Source organism: Doryrhamphus excisus, chromosome 9, assembly GCF_030265055.1.
Source record: "Doryrhamphus excisus isolate RoL2022-K1 chromosome 9, RoL_Dexc_1.0, whole genome shotgun sequence".
In the NCBI taxonomy this organism is placed as follows: domain Eukaryota; kingdom Metazoa; phylum Chordata; class Actinopteri; order Syngnathiformes; family Syngnathidae; genus Doryrhamphus; species Doryrhamphus excisus.
The window spans coordinates 2,654,648-2,681,361 of NC_080474.1; the positions used below are offsets into that span (position 1 = coordinate 2,654,648).

The 26,714-nt window shown below is 42.7% G+C and overlaps 2 protein-coding genes across 3 annotated transcripts; one reads left to right on the plus strand and one right to left on the minus strand.

Annotated features, from left to right (window-relative positions):
* Nucleotides 1–114: 114 nt before the first annotated feature.
* On the minus strand, nt 115–11,401 carry cers6 (ceramide synthase 6). 2 transcript variants are annotated; one of them, XM_058081975.1, is made up of 11 exons: nt 10,989–11,401; nt 9,082–9,187; nt 8,876–9,006; nt 5,631–5,688; nt 5,382–5,432; nt 5,210–5,302; nt 3,525–3,653; nt 3,131–3,237; nt 1,664–1,820; nt 1,441–1,464; nt 115–1,099 (listed from the first exon to the last, which is right to left on the minus strand). In XM_058081975.1, the coding sequence occupies exons 1-11, from the start codon at nt 11,156–11,158 to the stop codon at nt 947–949; spliced, it is 1,179 nt and encodes a 392-aa protein (XP_057937958.1). In that variant the 5' UTR covers nt 11,159–11,401; the 3' UTR covers nt 115–946. The 2 variants fall into 2 exon arrangements, with proteins under 2 accessions (XP_057937958.1, XP_057937959.1); XM_058081976.1 differs by lacking the exon at nt 1,441–1,464 and having other exon boundaries at nt 10,989–11,400.
* Nucleotides 11,402–13,931: 2,530 nt separating this feature from the next.
* stk39 (serine threonine kinase 39) lies at nt 13,932–26,688 on the plus strand. The gene is made up of 18 exons (XM_058081936.1): nt 13,932–14,261; nt 15,975–16,087; nt 16,215–16,323; nt 16,639–16,771; nt 17,739–17,794; nt 18,073–18,182; nt 18,361–18,462; nt 18,661–18,794; nt 18,888–18,936; nt 19,420–19,485; nt 20,810–20,932; nt 21,251–21,280; nt 22,079–22,135; nt 22,506–22,567; nt 23,443–23,495; nt 23,603–23,671; nt 23,770–23,834; nt 24,420–26,688. Exons 1-18 carry the CDS (start codon nt 14,156–14,158, stop codon nt 24,492–24,494), a joined length of 1,512 nt encoding a protein of 503 aa, XP_057937919.1. The 5' UTR covers nt 13,932–14,155; the 3' UTR covers nt 24,495–26,688.
* The last annotated feature ends 26 nt before the right edge of the window (nt 26,689–26,714 follow it).

Consider the following 26,714-nt stretch of genomic DNA (forward strand, 5'->3'; position numbering starts at 1 on the left):
CCGGATATTCCACTCATGAATCGGGTATTCCAGAGTTACCCATCACAGAGTGAGGTTTGACAAAATTTAATCCCAGTACTCGTGTGTATTTGTATCATGGACTGAAAACGTGCATGATGCTTTTTGTTCTTTATTGAATAATTCCAACAAGTCATCATACTGCCTGCTGCAAGACCACTGAAGAGAATAAGAATCCGGTCTCTACTGTCGTCATACTGGAGTACTGTTACAGTATGCACTGTAATACTGTTACAGTATGTACTGGAATACTGTTACAGAACATAGTGTAATACTGTTAGAGTATGTACTGTAATACTGCCATCTCACATAGCGTACGGATTGTTGTTTTTTTGGGGGGAGCAGCGAGGAAAAGAAAGCCAACAAAAGACAGTGGAGACCGCCCCGTCTCGACATCCTCACACACGCCTTCGCCAACTCGCTTACGTTACTCCGCTCTTTCTTGTTGCTGTTGGCATTCCTACCCGGGCGGAGTCTCAATGCCTTGCTGCTGGGCAGTTGGAGTAGATGCAACACGACAACAATCGCAAAGATCAACGTCTTCTTTGTTCTATAATATGGCACCTAACAGACTGGCATCTTACGCCATGGAGGTCCAAAGTGTGGCCCGGGTGCCATTTTGGTGTTTTTTTTTTTTTTTACTGGGCCTGGATACAGATAATTCCATAGTAATTAAAAAAAAACTGGAAAAATCAGCAGTAGTTTTAGCACAAGGTCAAAATATTAAGAGAAACAAGAAAAAAATCCCAATTTTAGGGATTAAAGTTAAACTTAAACTTGAACAAAAGCCAAGGAAACATTCATCCATCTGAACAAGTAAACACGTTCCAGAACCAGAAGACATAGATCAACGATGTCAATGTGCCCCCCCCCAAAAAAACACACACTCACACGTACACGGATGGCTGGATGGTGTGCATCAGTACAGTCAGTGTTCATCAGGGTAAGTTCCTGTCAGGAACCCGTTGGTTCCGTGAGGTTTGTTGGTCCCGTTGGTGGCGCTGTTGTGTGTTTTCTGTTTGCTGGGGTTTTCATCCTCGTCCGAGCTGGACTCAATGTCGCTGCAGTCGTCCTTAGACACCTGCAATAACACACCAACGGGATCTCAGGCTGACGTTCTTGATCTTGCTTCATGTGAGAGGAACACAAATGCTGGCACCTCAGAACCCAACCCCCATCAAACCCTAACCTAACCCTAATCTAACCCTAACCTAGTAGACTAGTAGCTGGTCTCCAGCCTGTGGCCCTAAACAAACGTATAGAGTGTTTATTGCAAAGCGATGCTAAAAAAAGGGTCTTCATAAATTAATAAGCAGGGGAAAACAGCCATGACGACATCATTATATGTCCTCCAGCACTGCTAGTGGCCTACGAAGGTAAATACCAGCATCTTCCATAGGATGTCCTTTCATGCATACTCACGTGCAAAGGATTCCATTTCCCCACCTTGCAGGTGACAGGGGCGTAAGAAAGAAGAAAAGGGAGGTAAGAGATTTAGTATATTGAATAGTTATGAACCCACCCCATGCAGTGACACGTAAGGAAGTGGATGGACTCAGAACGTCGGTATTTATGGACGAGTTGCCATACAGCAACGTGCAGATACACCGGTATACAGTATGTACAGCGTGGTTGGGACTGGTACCTTTCCTTTGGAGATGGCCTGGTACGCCGTCTTTACGATGAGGTAGGACCAGTACGAGTGAAGGAGCTGCAGTAAGATGAGAAGCAGATTGAAGACCCACCAGGACGGGTAGGGTCCAACGATGTCCCAACTCTCAAACAAGGTCGTATTTAGAATCCTAACACACAGGAAGAAGAACAACTCATGTGATGTATTGCTTTGCATACACGGCACACTCACTGGCCATCGTAACGCTACATTATACCTCCATACATACATACATACATCCATCCATACATACATACATACATACATACATACATACATACATCCGTCCATCCATCCATACATACATACATCAAATCCATCCATTCATCCATCTATCGATCCATCCAAACTAATTATTTATGAAATGTCAACATTCACAGTCCTTGTGGATTTTTTAGTGAAAAAATATTGATAAATCTATTTTTTGACTGTACTTTCAGTATATATATATATATATGGCTGCACGGCGACCTAGTGGTTAGCGCGCAGGCCTCACAGCTAGGAGACCAAAGTTCAATGCAAAGTTCTAAATAATGTAATAAAATAAAGTAATTGCAAAGGATTTCATAACTGCAAAAGTACACAAAAGATAGATGCTGTCTTAGAAGGCATGAGCCTTTTTTCAGACACACACACACACACACATTATTGATGCGTCACACTGCAGGAGTGACGTCAAAACCAAACAAGCAGCAGCCAAGTCATACAGTCAAACAGCATCCCTCGTTAAAAGAAAGAATCTCCTAGCTTGATGGCTAACACACACACACCATCAGCGGCCAATGTGGACAACCATCATTAAAGGAAAAGTACACTTTCCTCCACAATCCTTATGTGAGACATGAGCACAGGTCTTTGTCTTGTCTGTGTGTTGTAAAGATATACAAACAGATAAAAAGAGGAAGCTATCATGGATGTACCAAAATCTTGTTGGAGCTTTTTGACAGGTGGAATAGGTGTGTCCCATTAAACGCTCGTTTTTTTACATTTTTACATCTTTAGAACACACATAGAGAAAGAGATGAGTGTTGGTGTCTCTCCTCAGAAAGGTGCATGTTAAACGACAAGAAGGATGAGGAATATTTGGGTGTTTTCTCCAAGCAGGGAAGCATCATCATTGAATCATGTGGTTTTCATTTATGGACTTCTTTGGCGCTCTACCAAGCTAAAAGTGCCGTTTCCATAGGAACCATTCCTTAGCAACAACATTCACAGAGACGTGTGCGAGGTGTCAAAGAAGTGAAATTTGGGTCTTTTTTCGAGAAATGTACTGGGCTGCACTTAAGCAACACAAAGAAATATTATTTTTCAAGTTGACTTTGTTGGCTGTGCTCTTAATGCTTCCAAGAGGGTTTTGGACGTACAAAAGAGTCTTTTGATGCGATCATGAACCTTTTCTCAAGCAGGAAGTCAGCGATGTGACAGGAAAGTGAGACCTACCACACGGGGTAAGCTGCCAGTCGGGAACTGATGAAGACGAGTGCAAACATGGCAAACAGGAGGTTGCACAAAATCTGACATCTGGCATAGTTGGCCATCTTGGCTGCCTGGAAAAAAAAAACACTTTCATGAGACAAAGCAATCCTTACGACACAGCAATTAAAACATAAACACAGCGGAACCTTGGTAAGCCGATCCCACATAGAAGGCCCGACTCTAACCAAAACCAACGCTAGCCAAATCTCTTGATTTGAAGTCACATACAGTCATGGTCATATTTTCCTGTTAGTGTTAATTACTATGTATTACTATTGTATTAGCAGCTTCGTTGATTGGCGTGCCCACTCAAAGAGCTTCATGAGGCGGTCACCCCCGTAAGGTCAGCCAACCTCACCTCTATCAGGACATCCGCCATGTCGTGGAGACACATGACCAGACTTCCAACCCTCGCCATGTTGTTCACGTAGGAGAAGGTGATGAGGGAGATGGTGGCCACGTGGTGCAGGAACATGATCAAGAAATCCTGAAGATACACACCCCAGAACACATCAGCACTGCAGCATCTGAGGCATGACTAACCTTTGCACTTGTGTATTTGCAAAACCCTAAAATCATATTTATTTGTGTTATTCTATTTCATTTCATTCTTTCAAGGAGGCCAGCAGGAATCAGTGGATCATGGAGGAGACCTCAGCTAGTGAAATGTCTGAGCAAGCAGCCCAACATGGCAGGAGAATGATGAGGACAAGGAGAAGGATGCAGAATGGAAGCAAGACGAGGAGAACATACTGGAAGTGGCAGGGGATGCAGAGGACCTCCTCAGTGAAGGGCTGTGCATGAAAAAACTGAAAGGAGAAACAAAAAGCAGACAACATGCCGAGTGTCAACACTGAGATGGCAGAGTGGGGGCGCTGTTTGCGGTCTGGGCGGATAAGGGTCTGTGTGGACGGGGGGGGCAATGGAGTGAAGACAGGCATCGAAACATGGCTGGAAGGCATGCAGGTAACATCGTATGCGTGCACACAGCACTGTATCCATACTTCCTGTATGATACTGTATGGATACTTTATGATACTGTATGCATACTCTATGATACTGTATGCTCACTTCCTGTATGATACTCTATGTATACTGTATGATACAGTATGATACTGCATGCATCAACCAAATACTGTAAGGAGGTGGCCAAAAGGAAAAAAACAACATGGCATCACATGTCGACAGTGTTCAATGTCCATGCTGACTGAAATGTCAACGTCAACATGCATTGTGGCCATGTCCAATGAGCATACTGTATCACCACTTTGTGTTTTTGTTACATTTTGGTCGGAAATACGAGGAAACGCTAGCGATGTGCGCTTTAACGGACAAATAACATGTCTAGCTATCCAGTCAGTGACAATGGCAGGTGGAAGAACCAGTTTGATCCTGTTGATGAAGACACGTATCTTGTTTAAGAACTCAATACAGTGCAGATGCCTGCAAGCTCACTGATTTTTGGTCAGAAAATATTTGATTTTTTTACATTTAGTTATATATATTAGAGATGCACAGTATTATTTCTGCTGTGAGATGCAAAGTGAAACATAAAAGCTACACCAGGGGTGCCCAAACTGTGGCCAGGAGGCTATTTATGCCCTCTCCATTTTTTCCACATTTTTCTTTTAGCATTTTACAATATTATATATAAAATATTAAAGGCTAAAATATGCCATTTTTGATGTTTGAATATATTTTTTAATTTTGTAATTAAAACAGTCATAATTATGAGAAACAAACAAACCAAAGGATGACGTTGGTTGTGAAAAAAGTACAATATTGCAATAATAAAGTCAAAATATGGTTGTAATCCCATTAAAGGGATTTACTTGTGGATTATTCCAGTTTCAATATGCCTTTATTGTTCGTCAACCTAATGGATGACCTCATGTTCTTAGAAATAATGTCGCGATAGAAAATGAAGTGTTTCAGTAAGCGTGTGTTTTGTTGGTAGACTTTGGTATATGTTGGAATTCATTGAGAAGAAGAGAATGTAAAAGAGTCCACTGCGTCGTTGAGTTCGCCATCAGCCGTTCTTACCTTCCTCCTGATATCAGTGAATTGGGAAAAGAGCAAGGACAGGTAGAAGGACAGCTCCAGCACGTAGTAGTAGTGGATGTCCACCGTCAGCGGCTGCATGGACACACAAAGACGCTAGCCACCAAAACATACAGGACATAATGCATACCAAATATTCCAAATATAGACTTACTTGGTACGGATAGTTGTACCAGCATTCTTTTGTGTTCCACAGCCAGGGCGTCTATCGGCATAAACATCAATGGGAGTTACACAAGCTACAATATCCAACAAATGTAAGTCAAGACTGAACATTTTAAAATACCTTTTCTATTCTATTCTATTCTATTCTATTCTATGAATGATGCACTGTATGTGCTATGGACTATGACTTGGTACGCAACTGGTCATTACAGGAACATCAACAGGAAAGAAGAAATACCTTTTTAAGGAAACGCACTCCATAGGTGAATATGTAGAGATAAAATGCAAATCTCCACCTGAAAGAAAAGAAAACCAGCAGTTAATGCCAATAAAAGATATGCTATGACAAAGATGGCAGCATGGGTACAGCTAGGGGTGCACGGTAATTATCGGGTCGATATTAGGGAATTATGATGTCCCATTGATAAACCTGATAACATTAAAAATAGCTCAGATAACTGATCATTTTTAAAAAATGCCCCAAAGAAGTGACAATACTCTTACTGTGCTGGTGAGCAAACCAAGCGCTCCTTTTTTTTTTTCTTCTGCCAGTGACGTTGATGGCCTGTCGCCACATCGCCGGCACTGCCAGAGACCTCTGGTGGTGTCACACCGGCTGCTCGGAGCGTGTGCCCGAATACAGTGCCCCTTGCTGGGCCACGCCTGGTGGCTCCTTCCCCTCTACACTCTGGTTCTCCTGATGTGGTGGCAGTCATGTCATGATATTTGATTGGGACTAATCAACAGGTACACTTGGTCACATCCTCTATTGTTCCAGTCCTTCTAACCTCCAGGTGTACACAGACTACACTTACATCTAAATTTAAAAAGTACATAGCGGTAAACTGCATCAAATTGGCCTTAAGAAGCAGAAAGTTACCAGTATCTGTTTGAAAAGAAGACGTTGTGCCTCCCCACTTTACAGTATGTGGAAATATCTGCAGTGCTAACTTTGTTGAAAACTTTATTTTGTTTTGTTTTGTTTCTCATGATATCACAACTTTAAATATAATGGACCTGTGGCACGCCGAGACCATATGAACACAATGAAGTGGATCAAAAAGCATTGCAAAGTGGACAAGTCGACCTGGCACACACCAGGACTGTTGCCTAGCAACTCCTTTGTCAAAGCATAATCATCATCATCATCATCGTTGAGCCCATTTTCAAGTGCTGTTGAATGTGTGCCGTCCGTGTGCGGCGAATCCACTCACACTTTGCCATCAATACATTTCTTTGCTGTCAGACATCTTCTGTCATTTTAGGACTTCATTCTTGCAGAAGCTCGACAAAAGTTACATTCCATGCCTACCAGCAAAAGGTCCACAAGTCATAGAGTAGCCCATCTTAGTTTTGATATATAATTATTTTCCCCTGTCCTGTCTCAAAAAATGTCACGTTTACGTCAGACCTGTGTGGCTTTCCTTCTGTTGCCCCTTAAAGTGAAAATTTCAGACTGAGCTAAATCTCCCACTGACACCACAGAAAAAGCTTTAGTTGGTTGTACCTTAAAATCCCAAACTGTCACTCTTCTTCTTCTTGGCTTTCTTGCGGTCTTTTCTTACCGATGTAAATGAAATGAGCCGATGCAAGCGTTGCCTAAAGCCCCAGGCCACTCATGGTGGTTTTTGGTGTCAATATCACAAAATGGTTGGCTGTAAGAAGCGTCTGATTGAGATGAAGTTTCTTTTTTCACTGTCAAAATGGCCGACGCCAGGTGCCTTTCCCGCCTTTACTAAGCCCCTCCCCCTTTCTTGATTTGACCAAATGTAGTTTTTTTAAATATCTTTATCAGCATGTTTACATACACTCTAAAACACAGCTGTGGCTATGCTAGCTATTAGCATGCTACTAGCTAGGCTGGTATCATCCGATAAAGATACTTTGTGCAAATACTACATACAAATACAAATATGTCTGGTAAACTTAAAAAGGTTCAGTCTTTCAAATCAAGTGCACTCACTTTAAATGAATGGAGTATAAAATGATCAATATTTTGATGTAAGAATCCATTATAGCATTCATCTCAGGTATCAGCGCTATTGATATTAGCACGCTAGCAAACATTTTTCATAGGAATTTTATAGTTTGAAACTATTACCCAATGAGGGCAAATAAGGTGTGTTCTTCTGCAGAAAAAAACTTCCTATTTTCTGTGGAAAAAAATAAGACATGCAATTTTTTGGACCAAAAATGGGTGAATTTGCGGTGCTGTGCATGTTAAGTGGTGACTTTGCGGGGGATACACTGTACTTTGTCAGCAGCGTAGCAAAACATAATCTGCAGCCAGTTATGTTTTTTTTGTGCGGAATCAGCTCCTTTCAAAGAGTACCAGTGTCAGTGAAGGCAGCGGATCTGAGACCGGAACGGGCGTCCAGCGGAGCTTTGGAGTGAACAGCAGCCTTCGGGCAGATTTGCACGTGAGCTCAAAGTGTCACATTTGCTTCAGTGGTGTCAGACATGACTCTCCTCTGACAGACTCATTTGTTGGCTTTAATAGCACAGCGCTAAGTCACTCATCTCCCTGATGGCAAAATGCTGCTGTACAGATGTGAATGCATCCTGCCACAGCCTGGCTGTCAATTACCTGAACTCCACTACAATACTTTACACCAAGTCCAAGATCGCCATTAGACTTTGGATTGTAACAAAGCTATTATGACCGTTTTTTACAACTTAAAATGACATGTGTTTTTCTTTTCCTAATATTTCAACTTTCTTCTTAAATAATCTTTGTGATTTTTTTTTCTGATAATATTTAGACTTTATTCCCATAATATCACAATTTCCCATCACGTATGTTATTTTGCCCCAAATTAACAATTTTATTTTCTAAACATTTTCTTAAATATTTCCACTACTAAAGTAACATCATTTTTCCTCATAATATATTATGATTATATTATAATAATATTATTTCCTTCCATCCATTCTTTTTCTATGCCGCTTATCCTCACTAGGGTGGGGGTGTGCTGAAGCCTATCCCAGCTGTCTTATATATAAAATATTTGGAATATAATATGTTGTTTTCTTTAATATTTCAGTTTTAATATTTCAACTACTAAAATTATGTCATTTTCCTTCATTCTCCTCAGAAAATTACTAAAATAACAACTTTTTCCTCTTCATATTTGGACTTTATTCTTGTAAAATTACTACAGATTTTTCCACTTTTTTGTTGTTGTTTTTTTTTAGTTTTCTGGCTAAATTTGATTTTCTAAATGTGCCGCAGGCCAATTTAAAAAAAAAGTACTTTATTCTTGTACTCTTGATTTTTTTTCATTTCTGCTACTGTTTTTTTTTTTTTTTTTTTAGTTTTCTTCAAAAATCAAACAATGTATCCATTATAGGAAGCACCACATATAGTATTGGTTGATATTGGTGTCAGTAATGGAGTAACGGAGTGGGTAAGTAAGTATGCCGATATGGAGCGTCTGTAGTAGTAGTAGTAGTACTAGTAGTAGTAGTGAGTATGTCGCCTACATGCTCTCACAGAAGCGGGCGAGAGTGCTGGGTTTCTCTTGGTTGCGTCGTTGTCGGAACCAGCGCTGGATGGTTCGGACATCCCAGTCCAGCTGCTTGGACAGTCCCTCCAGCCTCTTCTCATCGGGGTGCTGGTAAGACAAGAGGGCGTTGGAATCATTTGAGCCTGATATCCATACCAATGTGGGATCCGAAGGCAGCAGCACCTTGGTGATCGCCGTGAAAACCTTCTCCAAGATGGCATTGGGTTGGGCTTTTTTGGGCCCGTTGGCTTGGATCTTCAGGCCCACAGCACATGGCCTTGCAATGAACCTGCAGCGAAACGGAACATAGGCATAGCATAGCAGTGTAAAAATACAAGCGATGCACAACATCTTTATTTTCATACAAGTACTGATGAATTTGTGCTTCTGGAGACAGATATGGTATGATAACTATCTCCTTTTAAATGTACATTTACCTGTACTTTGTACACACCTGAATGTAAGAAGGACTGAAAAAAAAGGTGCACTGTATTCGGGCACATGGTCCGAGCAGCCGGTGCGACACCACGGAGGTGTCTGGTAAACGTTTTCTACTTTTCAAACATTGCGGTGCGGGCTGATTTTTCTCCTCGTTACAGAGCATTTGGTAGAACTAGCATGCTAAATGTTTTCCTCGGAAAGTGAATGTCCATCTACAAGAACATCACAGGCAGGTTTTCATTTGTTCAGCCACACAGTACTTTTTTTTAAATGATCAGAGCAAGGTTTAATGTTATTGGTTTCATTAAAACCATGTCATAATTACTTCCATAATTATGGTGCACACCTAAAAAGTACAATTCTTCTAGTATTATCACCTTCATACTGTATTCAGCATTCCAATCTCTAATGGCTTCTTTGGGTGGAGGTGAGGAGGCGGGCATCGGAGTTCTGAATATATTGTAGCTGATCTTATTTTACTGCTGTTTTTTGTACAGCAAACAGCCAAGCCGTCTTCCAGCAGGTGATTGTTTGACTTTGTCCCACGTGGTATTCCATGTGGGACACATAAAGACCTGCTCACTACAGAAAACACCACAGTGGATACCAGCTGTCGGAGACAGGCCAGCTTTCTCAAGTGTCGTCTAAAACCAAGGTGACAATCGGTGGTACGACTCCAACAGTCGGACTCTATTGTTTGGTCTCATGACAACCCTAACCATTTATTAGGCCTAAACTGAAAATTTACCTTAACCAAAATTTACTATGATAACCAAGGTCATTTGGCCAGCCCTACCATTTATATTCATGAATTGATATAAATAAATAAATATGCGACCATGTGACGCTCCAGAAGTGGAGGAAGTCACTACCGTGCATGTGTAGAACCAATTGTGTTTTCAGTACTTGATTTTATGGTACGCACAATGTACAGGTCACACGTAGTAATGAGTACAATGCAAGCTCAGTACTTTTATTGCAAGTTTACTGCAAGTTTGTTGGACGTTGGTCTTACAACTTCCGTGCGTTGGACGTACAAAGGAAGCCACAGCCGTACGTCCGAGCAACCTCTGTTATTGTGCATGGTATGCAGGGTTCATTACGTTGGTAGTACGTTGGTGATCGTGCTTAGTTCATCACGAGACTAAACACAAATTCCCCCTAAAAAAGGTTAAACCTCCACAACACAACCGTACAGCCATGACAGTCTCTCAGTCAGAATCTGTGGTGTTTCATAAAAAAATAAATACATAAATCCATGTAAAAACTATAGCTTTCTGACAACCAGTGGACAAATGAGTAAATACAATGTTTTATTTTTTGCTGAGGTAAATAAAGAATACATCTACATGATAGTGCATAGCATCCCGGCTATCTGCCACATTCTGTTTAGAATGCAGTGTAGTGTGCAATAACCTGTGCTTGTGTGTGTGAAATATAAATGGCAGAACAGCAAGATGATGATGATGCATAGCATAACTACAGTAAGAAGAACTACAGTATATGTAAGACATTTCCACTGCAGCGTATGAACGCTGCGGGTCTGCTAAGGGGCACCAAGCACGCCGGTGCAACGCAGACGGGATGCTATTGTTTACGGTGGAAGCATCTCCATCACTCAGCACATCATCGCATCCACGGGTTCTCACCTTTCGAACAGCAGCCGCACCATGAAGATGCAGAAGGCCAAAGGGCAAGCCAGATAGAGATCCTCCGCTTGGGGGAACGTCGCCTCGTCTGTGTTCTTCAAGTCAGCCCATGTTACGTTATGGGGGAGCCAGAAGCGCTCGTTCCAGAACCACGCCAAGATCCCGGCCATGTCCTTGCTGCGGGCACGGTGACCGACACTGGTGTACTCCCGTCGGATGCTGATAATAAAAGCGAGCCCTCGGCGGCTGCTGCGGCTGACGCTGATGATGATGATGATGGTGATGATGACGGGTGCTGAATCTTCGGCCGTCCGTGTCCGCTCAGCTCCTCCGGTGTCGGGAAGTGGACGCAGTCAGATGCTCGCAGGTGATTGGTGCGTTCACATGTCACACAACACATGACTGTTGCAGGGCGCGCACTCGGTGTGGATGTGGATGTGGGTGTGTGTGTGTGTGTCCACAAAGCTTCTGCGACGGACACAATAAGTCAAACAGCGTGGATTTGCACGTTTTTACGCCGGTTTTCATATTACGATAACAACCTCCTGTCCGGTTCGCAGAGAGGGATCAATCGGTATGTTTCATTTTTCAGCCATGATCATATTTCTCACGAATTGCAACACACTTTTAATAAAGAAGCGGTATTTGCTGATATTTTTAATTCTTGTTGTAACTTGGTAAACCACACCATCTACCGGCTAATGTATGTAATTACATCTACCTGAGTGTTTTATATGATATTCTATGTTTATTTATTACATCTATTTGTTATATTTATTGTTGGAGCGTTAAGTATATGTTATACATAAATGAAGCAATAAATGAGGCAACTACAGTACTGTTTTGGAAATCGGCCTTCCGTTTACCAATGACGTCACACTCACTTCAAGCTAGGTGGCGCTCATGCACACCAAAAGTCTACAGACGAGCGAAGAAGAATCCAAGATGGACGCCCCCACAACAATGCAAAAATCTCTGTATGCTAGCTTTGATTACTGAACAAATATGAAACCCACTTCAAGAAACGAAAGGTATTGGGTTTCTGTGTGTATTATACGTTTGTGTTTGTTGCCTATTTTACGGGGTACATAGTTGAGACAACAATTTCATTTATCACTCGTTTCCTAACATTTAAAGTGAATGACTTACTGGAATTCATCAGTTCACGTTTCGTCTGTCGGATGCAAACTACAACAGTGATCCTAATAAAGTGGTTAAGATTGGGGTATTTTAAATTCCTGCAACATAATTCAACCTTCTGTTGAGTGCACAATGTATTTTTCACACCAATACCAACAAGTGTATGCTTCTCAAGGCGGATAACCTATCGATAACCTTTAAAATTTACTTTTGTGATTTGAAACAACTTGGCTTGTTGTATCAGTCATTTTTCTTTTCATTGTATAAAATGTGGAGCATTTGGTACGAGCACCTGAAGTCTTCCTAGGAACGTGAATGTTTACTTCCAAGTGAGGTCAGGGTAAGCTGCCAGGCTCTTAATGTCACAGGCAGAAGAAACAAGAAGCGCTTGATTTGCTAACCCCACAGTACGGGTAAATCTCACCTCATTGGGTCGTTATCTGTATCATAATTCCCTCATATCGGCCCGAAAATTATGATGGACCCCTAACTTATAGCATTGGGATGTTTCTGCGCGTTTGAACCAACAGGACAACGATCCCAAACATATCGCTCAGTTAGTGCAACATTGATACTGCACCCTGAATCCAATGGAGAACTTGCAGTGAGAAAGAAGACCAGACTGATGGGGAAGAAACCATCCAGACCAGACTTGGCTTGAGGCTTTCACCAAGGATGGGGCCACCATCACACACGGGACGTAGAAGTTTGGGGTGGGGATACTGTATACAGGGGTGTCCAGTCTTTTCCTAGCGAGCACTGCGATTAAAGGATAAGTTTATATTTTTCATGTTTTAAAGCAACATATGTACATATATACAGGCACACCAACAAAGGATACCTGTATGTCACGGGTGGGGGAAGTTTTTGGCCTGCTACCGCATTGAGTTAACGATTGGCTGGGGGACCAGACTGTATATTTGGTACACACACACACTAGTTTGACCTTATAATTCCATCATTTGTCTCATAGTGTCATTCGATATGTGATTGTGTCCCTTTCCCAGGAGCACTTTAAACATTAGACCACATACACAGGTTTATTTCCACTGAGTAAGACGGCCAGAATGTACATGAATAAAGGATGTGTCATATACAATATGAACTATGAACAATAAAGCATTTATTGTTCAAGAACATGAGAAGGTCCCTCCTTTTTATTTCCCAGAGTGCAATGGGCAGGTTAAGTTGTATGTTGTGTATTTATCGACTTGTGTTTGTTTGGCGCCATGGCTGAGGTAGTTGTCTGGATGGCTGCATGTGACTTAAAGTGACTTAAACCTTCAAAAGGTTGTCTCGGATTGACTGACTCTGACTACATGCAAGTCATGTTGCCAGCTGGTATGTTCAAAGTTTTAATGAAGTACTTGGAGGTGTATTATACATGTATTGTTACCATGAACTTTTTCTCCGCTACGGGGATTCTATTTTTTGTTGCTGTTTTTTTAGTTTTACAGAACTTTCTTGTGATGTTTTTCATAACATTGACTTTATTCACATAATATTTTGACTTAGATTTTGTAATTACAATGTTTTCCCAACTCACTTTAGCTAAGTACTATGAATTTATGCTCAAAAAACATTTAAACAATATTTTTATTGTGACTATTATGTCTTTATTCTAATAATTCGTAAAATTACTCCTCCCCTGTTCCTTTATTGTTCAGTCCGAGGCCCTTGGTGGAATAAGTAAGGACACCCCACACTGAAAAAAGCTGCCAAGTAACAGCGTAAAATGTCCCCCATCTATGCTGTTTGTTAAAAGGAAGCGAGTATGCGAGAAAGCCAGCTATCTGGCAACATGACAGGGCGCTTTGTGTGTATGTGGCCGCTAGCCTGACTGCCGCTTTTATTTTCCGGGTTGCTCTCCGCGCACGCGGCAGTTGCTCGGCTGCGGCTGCCTGCTGACACTCGCGCCGAGGAGAGGAGGTCGAAGCCGACTCTCCGTGTCTGTCCCGGGGTGCGTCAGCCAGAGGACGGCTAACCGGCTCAGCATCACCGCCACCACAAGCACCATCATCATCATCATGGCGGACCAAGGCGAAGCCCCAGTTCCCGTCCAGTCGCCGCAACCATCGCCGACAACCAGCTGGCCAATTAGCAGGGAGTCGTACGAGCTACAGGAAGTCATCGGTTAGTACACGGAGATGTCATGGAGGCATTGTACACACTAGTATACTATTATCCGCTTACTCCTGGCCGGCAAATGGAAGGCCCACCGGCTTTTTTTCTCCACGTGAATTGGCCACTGCGGATGTTAAGTCATTTGCTAGCTACCTGGCTGACATCGCACGTGTGACTCTGACCAAGCGGATTCTACCGAAATCCGGTCTGTACTTGAACGTGTCACGTTGCCTTCATGGCCTTTCTAATTGCTGTATGTAGTTAACAAAGATGGGATATTTTATGAGAGATGGCTAAATAACGTTGCGGATGCTGCATGTTAAATGTCAACAAATACGTAAAGCTTAAACACTTCTGTTTCAAACCTGACTATGACAAGCAGGGGAATACAGTCAATGAATTGTAACTGCAAATGATTAGAATTAGTCTAATTTGCATTATTGGCAATGGTGATTGGTAATTGTAGACTTTCAGGGAGACAACTAGCAAAAACCATGAAAGCAAACATCCGAATGAATGACTATTGCTATTACTACAACAACACATCATCAGTAAAGTAAGCCAGCTCATGTTCCTGTTAGTGGGTGAACAAAAAACAGCTGCGGGCTAATAAAGACCTCCAAGTCATGCTTTGGACACCCCTGTATTAGAGCAATGCAAACTAAGACGCACTGGTAAATGTATATTTATGTGACACATTATGATCCTATTTGAATTATTTCTGCAACGTAACAGAAGTGATACAATTCGGAGCGAAAGCAAAACAAAGGCACACATGGAAATTGTCTGAATTTTCTTGGCATTCACCCTCACTGATGAGCTGTCACTTCTTATCTTTTAGATAAGAAACACACAAATACACAGCTGTCCACTGCGTCTCTGGGACGCCCACTACACACACACAGTCACAGGCGTGCACCCCCGTTCTCACAATCAGCTGCTAACCACTGTGATCTTGTGTGTTCTCAACTTCTGCTTATCTGTCACTCACAGTTGACAGGCCATGTGTCAAAATGTCCTCCTTCGACGTAGCCTGATTTTAAACCAACCACTGTTACTTGGGAACAAATATCCAGCTCAAGCGGAAAAAAACCTAGCGCAAGGTGCAGAGAACGCCCAGTCATGGTGTTTGTCGTATGTTTCAAGCGTGCAGGAACAAAACAAGCCAGAAACACGATAGGTCGGGTGAAAACGAGCACAAAGGTCACCTTTCCCCATCCAGATGTGGGACAGTGTTGGAGTAACGCTGTTATTGATTTCCACTAACATCTCATGTAATCCATGAGTATTTCAGATACACACGTACGACATCTGGTGCTCAAGACTGAAATAGAACTAATAACCGATCTACTTTTAAGTGTAGTTTGTGCAGACTGGAACAAATGAGGATGTGACCAAGTGTACTTATTGATTAGTCCTAATCAAATATGACATGACCACTACCACATCATCAGGAGAACCAGAGTATGGAGGGGAGGGAACCATCTGCTGTGGCCCAGCAAGGTGCACTGTATTCAGGCACACACTCCGAGCAGCCGGCAAACCTTTTGCAGTGCTGGCATTTCAGGTGGCTCGTAAGGTTTTTTGTGTGCTCGATGGGGTTTTTCCCGCTAAGTGTTTTTAGAAAATGTTATCTGCTGAGTTAGCGCTGTTTGCGGGAGTAAAGGAGTAGAACACCGGGTTCAATGATGGCCACTAATTGAGGGGCGTTTTGGTTTGCAGGCAGCGGGGCCACGGCGGTGGTACAGGCGGCTCTTTGCACCCCCAGACAGGAGCGCGTCGCCATCAAGAGGATCAACCTGGAAAAATGCCAAACCAGCATGGACGAGTTATTGGTGAGGAGCGTAAATAAGGGTTAGCTTTGCCCACGATTCACAGTGATTCTTCATGTGGAAAGCCTGGATGCAAAAGTGTTGCTAATACTAATATGTACATGAAGTGTCTTTTTTTTCTGCCCCACAGAAAGAAATTCAAGCCATGAGCCAATGCAACCATCCCAATGTCGTCACCTACTACACCTCCTTTGTTGTGAAGGATGAGCTGTGGTTGGTCATGAAGCTTCTGAGCGGAGGTGAGCTCCATTTGCCATGCGGCTCTCAACACTCGCTCGGTGTGTTTCTGTATTTCTGTATCTATTATGGCGTGTGCTGCTGACCTCTTGGCCAGGTCACCTTTGCTAATGAGATCTTGATCTCGGTGGGTTTTATCTGCTAGGGCCCTATAATTTCCATGTTAACGGAATTGTGGATAAAAATTGAATTTACGGTCCATTTGAAATGCTGTAATCGTGAGGAGAAGATACTTTGTGTCAGGTCCCCAGCAAACGACTCAAACAACAACACAACAATGGAGACATTTTAAAGGCATACGTTTTTGTTTGTTGTAGGCTCCATGCTGGATGTTATCAAGCACACAAGCAAAGAGGAGGACGGGAATCTGGACGAGCCCATCATTGCCACCATCCTAAAGGAAGTCCTGGAGGGCCTGGACTACCTGCACAGGAATGGACAGATTCACCGGTAACACATTTCACTCTTTGTTGTGTCCCGAGTGGCCTCCTTTACTACCTATGGATAACGACTTGTACTCACTCATTCAATATACGCCATTTTTCAAAAGATTTTCATTCCATTTTAGAGCATTTGGACTGATCTTTCATGGTTAGTCACCATTTTTGCTGTATGAAAGAAAGACAGGACAGGATTGTAATATTTTGTATGTATTAACAACACCAAATGTCTGTTTATCTCACCCTCTTTTCTTAATAGTAGCACATAACCATGTTATTGTGAGCAATGGGGGGTTGAGTTCAAAGACACCATGTCCGATAAGTTGAGGTCATGTTTTGACTTTTGTATTTTCTGGGATTACGAAGCACACTTAAATGCAGTAAATTGTACTTCTCCAGTAGGATTACTGTCCAAGGGGAGTGATAAGAATATGCATTTATTGTTTTTCATGCTTGATTTAGACCGCACACATGCATGCATCACAAAGACATTGTTGGGACTGTCCCTGAATGCACCTTGCAGTTGTCTAGTGACGATGAGGAAGTGTGTAGTATAATTAATAATATAATATAATATAACTAATAATAACTATGTACAAGTAGAACATGGTGAACTATCATGATGCACTTCTGCCACTTAGTGGCCGTTCCTATGCCATTCATTTACTCTCATTGGTGAGGAGTTGCATCATCACCTCCTTTAAATCCTCTGGTGTAAAAAAAAAACATAAATAGGCTGTTGGGATGGGGCGTTGGGGTTTATTAATACATATAACTACGTCAAGTTTTACGTAGTATGTCACTATCTTTATTGATCTGCCTTTGTGCAGCTGTGACGTTAACTTCCTGGATATCAAGGTCACCGGGAACTAGGCTTGACCTTTCCACAGCCCCTCAGGGAATCCGGCTGTGGACGGAAGAATCAATGGTGCGGCCGCTTGATGTTGTTTGACTGCTTTGTGTTTTGTTGCTTGCAGGGACGTCAAAGCTGGAAATATTCTACTGGGAGAAGATGGCTCTGTGCAGATAGCAGGTGCGTTGAACAGCAAACTTTGGCATTTACCTGTCTACTCCTGTACTTGATACACTTAAGGATATTTTATATATTTTAGAGATCTATGATATTCTATTCTCAACAGCAAAACTGGAAAAATCAGCAACAATTTGACAAAATATGAACAGGAAAAAAATAATAAATAATAATAATGTTGCAATATTATGAGGAGAGGTAATAACATTTTACTCAAAATATTAAATAAATAAATATTAAAGAAATATGTTCTTTTTCACTGCATGAATCACTTTTTTCAGATTTTGGCGTAAGCTCATTCCTGGCCACAGGGGGCGATATGACGAGAAACAAAGTTCGAAAGACCTTCGTGGGGACGCCCTGCTGGATGGCACCGGAAGTGATGGAGCAGGTGAGTCCTGGTTGCTGCTGGTGGTACTGCAGCCAAGAGCCAGACGTCTGACACAGCTGACTCAACCACTGAAGCTTTCAGGGAGTCCGGCTGATTTGGGTCTGAACCTGGAGAAGTAAAAATCAACTTAGCTGGTTTCTCCAACCTTCTCTCCCATGCCCCACCCCCATCCCCACAGGTTCGAGGTTATGATTTCAAAGCCGACATTTGGAGTTTTGGAATCACGGCCATAGAACTAGCTACGGGGTCTGCACCCTATCATCGCTACCCCCCCATGAAGGTGGGTGTTGGTCAGTCACCATCGTGTTTGTGGAAACATGACGTTTGCTAACCAGGAACAAAAAGTCATCTGAGGAAGTAGCTCTGTTGGCTTCACAGGACAGTTCCCCTGAAACAACACAAAGTGTTTCCTGCTGTGGAGTTTTTTTTCATCCCTTTTTGCTGTGGCACATGACAGCCTTCTGTCATACATCTTCAGGTCTTAATGTTGACGCTGCAGAACGATCCGCCCACCCTGGAGACCAGTGTGGAGGACAAGGAGATGCTGAGGAAGTACGGCAAGTCGTTCAGGAAGCTCATATCTTTGTGCCTTCAGAAGGAACCTGCCAAAAGGTGACTTTCACCTTCTGTTCATCAAGCCATGGAGGTCATGGAATAAGAAGCTGCCACGTCCGGCTTTCTAAACATTGTCTTTCTTTTTGACAGGCCCACAGCTGCAGAGCTTTTGAAAAGTAAATTCTTCCAAAAAGCTAAGGTATTTATTTCCCCATCAACCTTTAATGTCCATGTTAGTTTATGTCTATTGGTATACCCGTGGATACATGCCACATGTTAATAATCTAATGTAATGCATGGATTACTTCCATTTGCAATATGGCTACTTCCCTTCCCTGAAAGTTAAAGTCTCGTCTCGTCTGGTTCCTGTAGACACCAATCTTGTGTCTTGTCTCTTCTCCTGACCTGAGCGTATCGTGACACCCTCAGTTATTGGCGCTTGCATCAACAGTTTTTCTTGCCACATCATTTTCATGTTTCCTATTTCTGCTATTGCGTTTCTTTAAGTTGGCGGGGGTGGGGCGGAAGGTTGGCAGGGCTGCCATTGATTTGTAGCTTTATTTGATTCCTGCATAGCTCCATATTGTAACATATTAAAGCATCTTTTTCTTTTTCATCTACTTTGTGTTTTGAGTACATTCCAGTCGTAGCTGATGAATGAATGCTGTTTCTTTTCACACAGAACAGAGAATATCTGGTTGAAAAGCTTTTGTGTCGTGCACCAAAGATATCCCAGAGAGCAAAGAAGGTATGTTGACACTGACACCTCCCTGTAAAAGAACTCTTATTGACTAAACAGCAGACATGGCGTGAAAGCCGTGGGATTGAGTGGAGTACCTTCGTCACAAAGTTGCATTTACAGTCAACATGAGCGATGCTCTTCGCCTTTCTGCAACACCTCAGACACTTTATGCACAAACCGTTTAGTCGATGGAGTGGAAAATACGGGCTGCTGTCGCAAAGAGTCACTAACGTGCGCTGTCTACATACGTACGTCAAAGATGAAATGGTAACGCTGAGCAGCAACAGCAAGAAATCCTCAGCTTGCCTGCTCGCTTCTTCCCTCATCATTGTCTGCGGGGAAAGGTGTATTATTCAGGCACGGCCCCCGCTTCGTGTTGGCAAGGTCATTTCTGTCAGTGCAAGGATGGAAATTCACTGACATGCTTACCAGGGTGGATGACGTCGGGATATCAATACTCTCGTGAAGGATCCATATGCTGTCATACACTAGAATGGGCTACCCAAGGCCCGGGGGCTTTGGCACGATGTCCAAATATAATTTAGAAAAGAAAAAAAATGGAAAAATCAAGTTACAAAAATTTAAATACAAGAAAGGAAGTTCAAATCCATCCATCTTCTTCCGCTTACTTCTACCCGGTCTGGGCGGCGGGGTGGGGAGGCAGCAGCCTCAGTCTGGAAGCCCAGACTTCTCATTCCCCAGCCACCTCTTCCAGCTCCCCCAGGAAGACGTCAAGCATTCCCAGGCCAGCTGTGAGCCTGAATCCCTCCATGGTGTCCTAGGTCTGACCCAGGCCTTCTCCCGCCGGGTATGCCCGATCTTTCAAGTCGGCCATTCCTCCGCTATAAAATACTCTTCTTTGATTGTAAAGTGGAAACAGTATTGTATAGAGCACAAAATTCACAAGCACCCTTAATTCGAGTGCCAAATTCAGACCAAAAGTCACAATAATTTAACTGTACTTGACAAAAACTTTATCCACCCAAGTTTTTGTGTGGAAAAAAAATGGACAAACCAGACAGCAGCAACGTGTACAGTACCAAAGACACAACGGCCACTAGGGGGAAGTAGTGTCTTAATAGCACTCGGCATTCATCTTTGGTGTAAAAGAGCCTCTGCAGGGACCAGGAAGTCAAAAAGCACTTGTATGTATGTATGAATGTTTAGTAAATCCCTCAAATCTGCCTTTTAATGAGCCAGTGTGGCAAATGGTTCTATTCCTTCCGAGATGGTTGTGATGATAAAAATGATCATGTATAGGCAGATCGCAACGTTTGAGCACAAAGACATGCTGATTAAGTTTCCTTTTGCTGTCCTGGTCCTGGTGCAGGTGAGGCGGGTTCCAGGCTCCAGCGGCCACCTGCACAAGACTGAGGACGGAGACTGGGAGTGGAGCGACGACGAGCTGGACGAGGGCAGTGAGGAAGGCCGGGCGGCGGTGAACCGGGGCAGGGTAAGCCTCCCTCCCTATTTCCTTCCGGTACTTGTGGACTCTAATATGGTTATGTAAATAGCACTCTGCATTAAAAATGATACAATCCAACAACAATGATCAACAATATTGTTTGGCTTTTGCTACTAATCTTGTGAGTTAAGTCCCTGATCCAATAGGAGATAACAGTGGAAAACGTGGGTGTTCAAATACTTAAAGGGTAATGTGTGTGCTGGTTTTTACGATGTAAGAAAGTGTTTGCATTTTCTTAGGTTGCCTGCATTTAGAAGTTGCATTTCAAGTCTGCAATGTTTTTGCTTCTTTTCTTTGTACTTGTAGTCACGGCGGGTCAAGGAGGAGACCCAAGATGTGAGTTGGCTTTCTCTTTCATGCCTTTACCAAGCCTGGAATTCACCATGTCCACACCAACAGTGATATTTTCAAAAACACATTTTTTGCCCAAAATAATCTCCATCCACATGGTGGCAATTTCTATTTATACTGTTTTATTATTTTAACCCATCAGAAGCGTCATTTCTGTCGACACACCACAACAAACATGGCCGGTAACGGTATAAATAGCCTCAATGCAGCACAAGGCAGGGATATACTGGCTAACAGGGAAGCTTTTAATGTGCAACTGAAGCTGTAATCACAATGTCATAACATTCTAACGCCATTCTTCCAAAATAACCATATGCTTGTCAAAGTATCTCCCAGCCAGAGGTCCAATCAGGTCTTGTCTCAAATTGCCATTGTTGGCAGGAGCGTCATGGTCGTTTTAGTTTTAGAGAACAAAATGGCAGCAACAGCAGCATCCTCCAAAGCCCACAATGGAACCTTTCTTCAACATTGTTAAGCAAAAGTAGGCTTATGCTTACTTTTAGACACACAAAAAGCAACTTGGTATGCTGAAAAGCAACAACGTAATGTTTGCCATTGTCATCTGTCGGCAACAAGACAAAAGCTCCGTCCTCGCTGTCCATACACACATGCTAACACCAGAGTTGTTCAAAGTCATCGCCCAAAAGCTGACTTGTAAGGACAGTCCAAAACACTTAAAAAAAAAAATCTATATTGGTATAGACGTGGCCTAACGAGCATATGGCTGCTCCTCCATTGTTGTCAATCTTGAAATAACGTGTTCACATTTATTGCCTCTCTCAGGATGAGGAGAATGTCAACAATGTTCCTCTTGATGGATTATCCATCCAGCACCCCCAGGTGAGGAAAAGAAGCACACACATTGAATTTCTCACTATGTGTGTGCTCGCGGCCCCCGCCTACACCCACCGAGACAGACTGTATGACTGACAAAGGAACTCCCTCCCCTCTATACTCTGGTTCTCCTGATAGTAGTCATGTGGTAGTAATAGTGTCATGATATTTGATTGGACAAATCAACAGGTACACTTGGTCACATCCTAGTTTGTTCCAGTCCTTCCCTCCAGGTGTACACAAACTACACTTACACTTACTTGCTTGAAAATAAAGTGTTTAAAATGCGTGACAATGCAGATATTCTGCACATAATGTACAATACATCACCTGATTGTCCCAGTGCAAACTCAATATGACACACCTTCTCCTGCAGGTGGAGCCCTTTGGGAATCGTTCATACTGTCAAGGTGCTGTGAACATGGTGCTGCGACTACGGTGAGACATACAAGTTTCTCGTGCTCATCTGGTTTACGTTTCGCATCACAATCACCTCATCATGTGTGTGTGTATCGCCACACACACGCAGAAGAACACAGCTGTCCATATTTGACCTGAGATGGTGTTTTTATCTAGATGTACCAGTCTTCACCTGCTTATGTTCTATGCTAACCTCTTCTTTTCTACTTGCACCATCAGGACACAAACATAGCCTGGCGGGGTGTAAAAAGGCTCATTTTACTGCTGTCAGAATATGAAAATGTTACCTGTTTATATGGAATCAAAAGGTGTTTCATAACACAACATGCACTACCACTAGAGCTGCAACTAACAATGATTTTAGTAGGGGATTCCTCCGTTATTTTTTTCTATTAATTATATCAATTGCATGTTCTCCCCGTACATGCGTGGGTTTTCTCTGGGTACTCTGGTTTCCTCCCACATTCCAAAAACATGTTAGCTTCATTGGCCACTTCAGATTGTCCATAGGTATGAATGTGGGTTGGAATGGCTGTTTGTCTATATGTGCCCTGTGATTGGCTGTCCAGGGTGTACCCCACCTTTCGCCCTAAAACAGCTGGGATAGGCTCCAGCATACCTCAGGATTTATTATTGCACAAGTCAATAATGACCTGGTTTTATTTACAGCAGTAGTTTACACCATAAGGCCACACATTTCTTTGATGATGTGAAACAATGAAGGGTGACAAACATGCAAAATCATAAATGAGGAAGGACAAACACCACTGCATGTGGTATGCTATTTACAACACGCTAGCCATGCGAATATCCTCTTGGATGAGTTGTGAAGTGGAGCACGTTGGAGTAGATTGTCATATTCAGGACATTCAGTGTGTTTTCTCTACCTGAAGGAACTCCAAAAAGGAGCTGAATGATATCCGCTTTGAATTCACTCCAGGACGAGGTAATACTCTCATGGATGTATATAAATACTCCGATGGATGTATTGTTATATTACTGCGTGTGTACAGTGTAATGAAATGGTACTTTTCATTGGTATTGCCTTTCAAGACACGGCTGATGGCGTTTCCCAAGAGCTATTCTCAGCTGGTCTGGTCAACGGGCATGATGTTGTCACTGGTATGTCATTTTCTCTCCCCCCCCCCCCCAATTATGTACTTGGTTTGGGAATATTTCAGGCATGACATCCTTGTTCTCTTGTGTCCTCCTTACTCCAGTGGCTGCTCACCTTCAGAAGATTGTAGACGACCCAACTACCTACAAAGTATTGACCTTCAAGCTGGTGAGTGTGCAGATGGTTGGCGCCTCCAACCGTCATCATGCCTGTCAGAGTGATTGGAAGCGATACATAGTCACAAATAATTTTGTGCCGGGTATCGGAAACTCTAACCACTTCTGCCTGATGCTTGCCTCTTGAGGAAGTTTCCTTTTCACTGGGACAAACAATTCCTGAATGCCATTGCTACTTCCTACCTGCTAATTCCTACTGTCTATCTGGGCATGCCCATATAGGTAGGTCCGGGTTGCATTGATGTCGGTAGAAGTCGATGTTAAAAAGACTGCATTTGAAACTTTGGCATGGTTTAGCACCAGGATACAACATTCTAACTACATTTATAAGTCAGAAAGGGGAAATAGCATCATAGGTCCCTTTTAAAGACCATGACCATCATTACATCTGAATGGGATGCTAACGAAGGCGATACGAGTGGAACTACAAAGTATCAAATTCATGTCAGTATCGCCGTATAGGTAACTTCCTGCTTAGAATTGAGATGGCAGGGTGGCTTTCATAACAAACACTATGGTTGTGTTGCGGACGTACGACTCCATGGATCTTTACCCACGCCCCCCCCCGCCCACGCAGGTGTCCGGCTGTGACGACACGGAGCTCCCTGACGAGGTGAAGCTGATCGGTTTTGCACAGCTGAGCGTCAGCTGATATCGCCTCAACTAGGTGAGACGGGCACCACTTCCTGCTGGCATCCTCCCTTCAAACACACCCTCCCGCCCTCCCTCACCCGCCCTGGGGACTCCGCCTCCTCTTCCTCCCTGCGGCCCTCCGCCCCCTCTTCCTCCCTGCGGCCCTCCGCCCATCCCCCCACCCGGGATCAGGATGCTGCCCAGGAAGCCCCACATGCACTCAGGACGTGACAGAGGGTGGTTCAGATGTAGCACTGGATCTGCTATTTATTTAGTTTGTACATCAGAGTACCTCCTTGTTCCACCAAGCTCTTGATTATTTATTGAAAAAAAAAACATCTGCTTTGACCGCCATTCCATCAACTCTCCACGCGGCATCCTTCTCTGCTAAGCACATTTTACAAAGAACTGGATGAATGTTGGTCGAACAAAAGAAAAGACAAAGATTGTATTGGACAAAGGAGTATTGGGGTCACACGGGCGAGACAAAGAGGAAATCATATTATAAAATATAGCAAGAAAAAAAGGTTTATCATTTATTCTCCCAGTAAATTTTGGTGGTATATTTTTCTTATCATACAATTATTACTTCTACTATTACCTGATTTATTTTTCATCGTTGATCATTAAATAGGTGCTCTGTCTTATTGCAATATTAATATTCATTTAATATTATTCAGTGGCATAAAATGACAACCTGTGTGTTTCTATATTGTGTAATGTATATAATATACAGTAATAAAGTATAGCTCGTAATAAATGCATTACAACTTTATTGTTGTAATATTACATATTCTTAAATTAGTGTTTTTTTCTTGTAATGTTACAAGAAATATCCGTTGTAAACATTTTATGTCATGTGATATTTAGGGGTGGACCGATAATTACCAGGACGATATAAGGGAATTATGTCATACCAATAAATCCAATGACATTAAATATAGCTCAGACAACCGATCATTTAAAAAACGATTACCTGCACTCTGACCTCCGTGGCCTCACATCGGCTGCTCGGATCATGTGCCCGAATACAGTGCACCTTGCTGGGGCACAGCAGGAGGATACCTCCGCTCTGTCCTCTGGTTCTCCTGGTAGTGGTCATGAAAAAATATATTGTACAGAAATAAAGTGGTACTATTACATTAAAAGTTGTTTTATACAACTGAAGTCATAAGAATAAGAGTATCTTTTTTTCCAATCACTAATTTTCTGCTTCTCAAGACCAATATTTACAGACTTTTTTTTCAAATGTAGATGTGTCGTCTGTGTACACCTGGGGGAAAGAAGGACTGGAACGAATGAGGATGTGACCAAGTATACTGTTGTTTAGCCCAAATCAAATATGGCATGACTAAAATACCACATGACTACTACCAGGAGAACCAGAGTATAGAGGTACCTGCTACCAAGGTACCAAGAGTCACCTGCTGTGGCCCGGAATGGTGCACTGTATTCAGACACGCTACGAGCAGCTGGTGTGATGCCACAGATTTAGAGAAGTAAGACTTCTTGCAGTATTAGAGTGTAGTGTTGGGTGTACCCCAGTACTCCTTTGTGTAGGATCCAAAATGTCCAAATGCGTGAGGAAAAGCAAGACCTGGATGCTCCTGTGCTCAGACAGTTCAATGCTTGGAAACGCTCAAGGTGCCTTGTTCACGTTCCCGTGCCTAAGACAGTATTTCTTGTCAATGAGGGACACACGCACACACACACAAAGAACAGAATTGTGATCATCTTAGCATTTAGCACACATCACATGGAGCAGGGAAAAGGTGGAAGCACCTTTGATATCTGCACCCAACAAGCACACGCCTTCACCCCCAAAGACAACAACTTATATGCTTTCTTGCCTTTTTTTTTTTTTCTTATCATCACAAACATCTGCAAGTGCAGCTGTGACGATGCCATCATCTCCTCCTCTTCCTCTTCTTGGTCTCTTTTCATTGCTCCAACCTGCTGCACAAGACTTTATGCTCCTGTCGAGAAACAAATCCTAAACGTGCTACTGCAACAATAAGGCCATCTATCATAAAGTCTCGTAGCGTAGCGTGGACGTGTTCGATAGCTTACCTAATAACCAAATTCTTCATTTTATGAAATGTATAATATATGTAACCATGTCTACATATTTCAGCCCAACCTGCCCCGCCCACCCCAACTTTGCTTTGTGACAAAGGAGCAGCACATTAAAGGATTATTGCTATTAACAAAGGTTGGAAATGTTGTCTTTTCTGTTCCA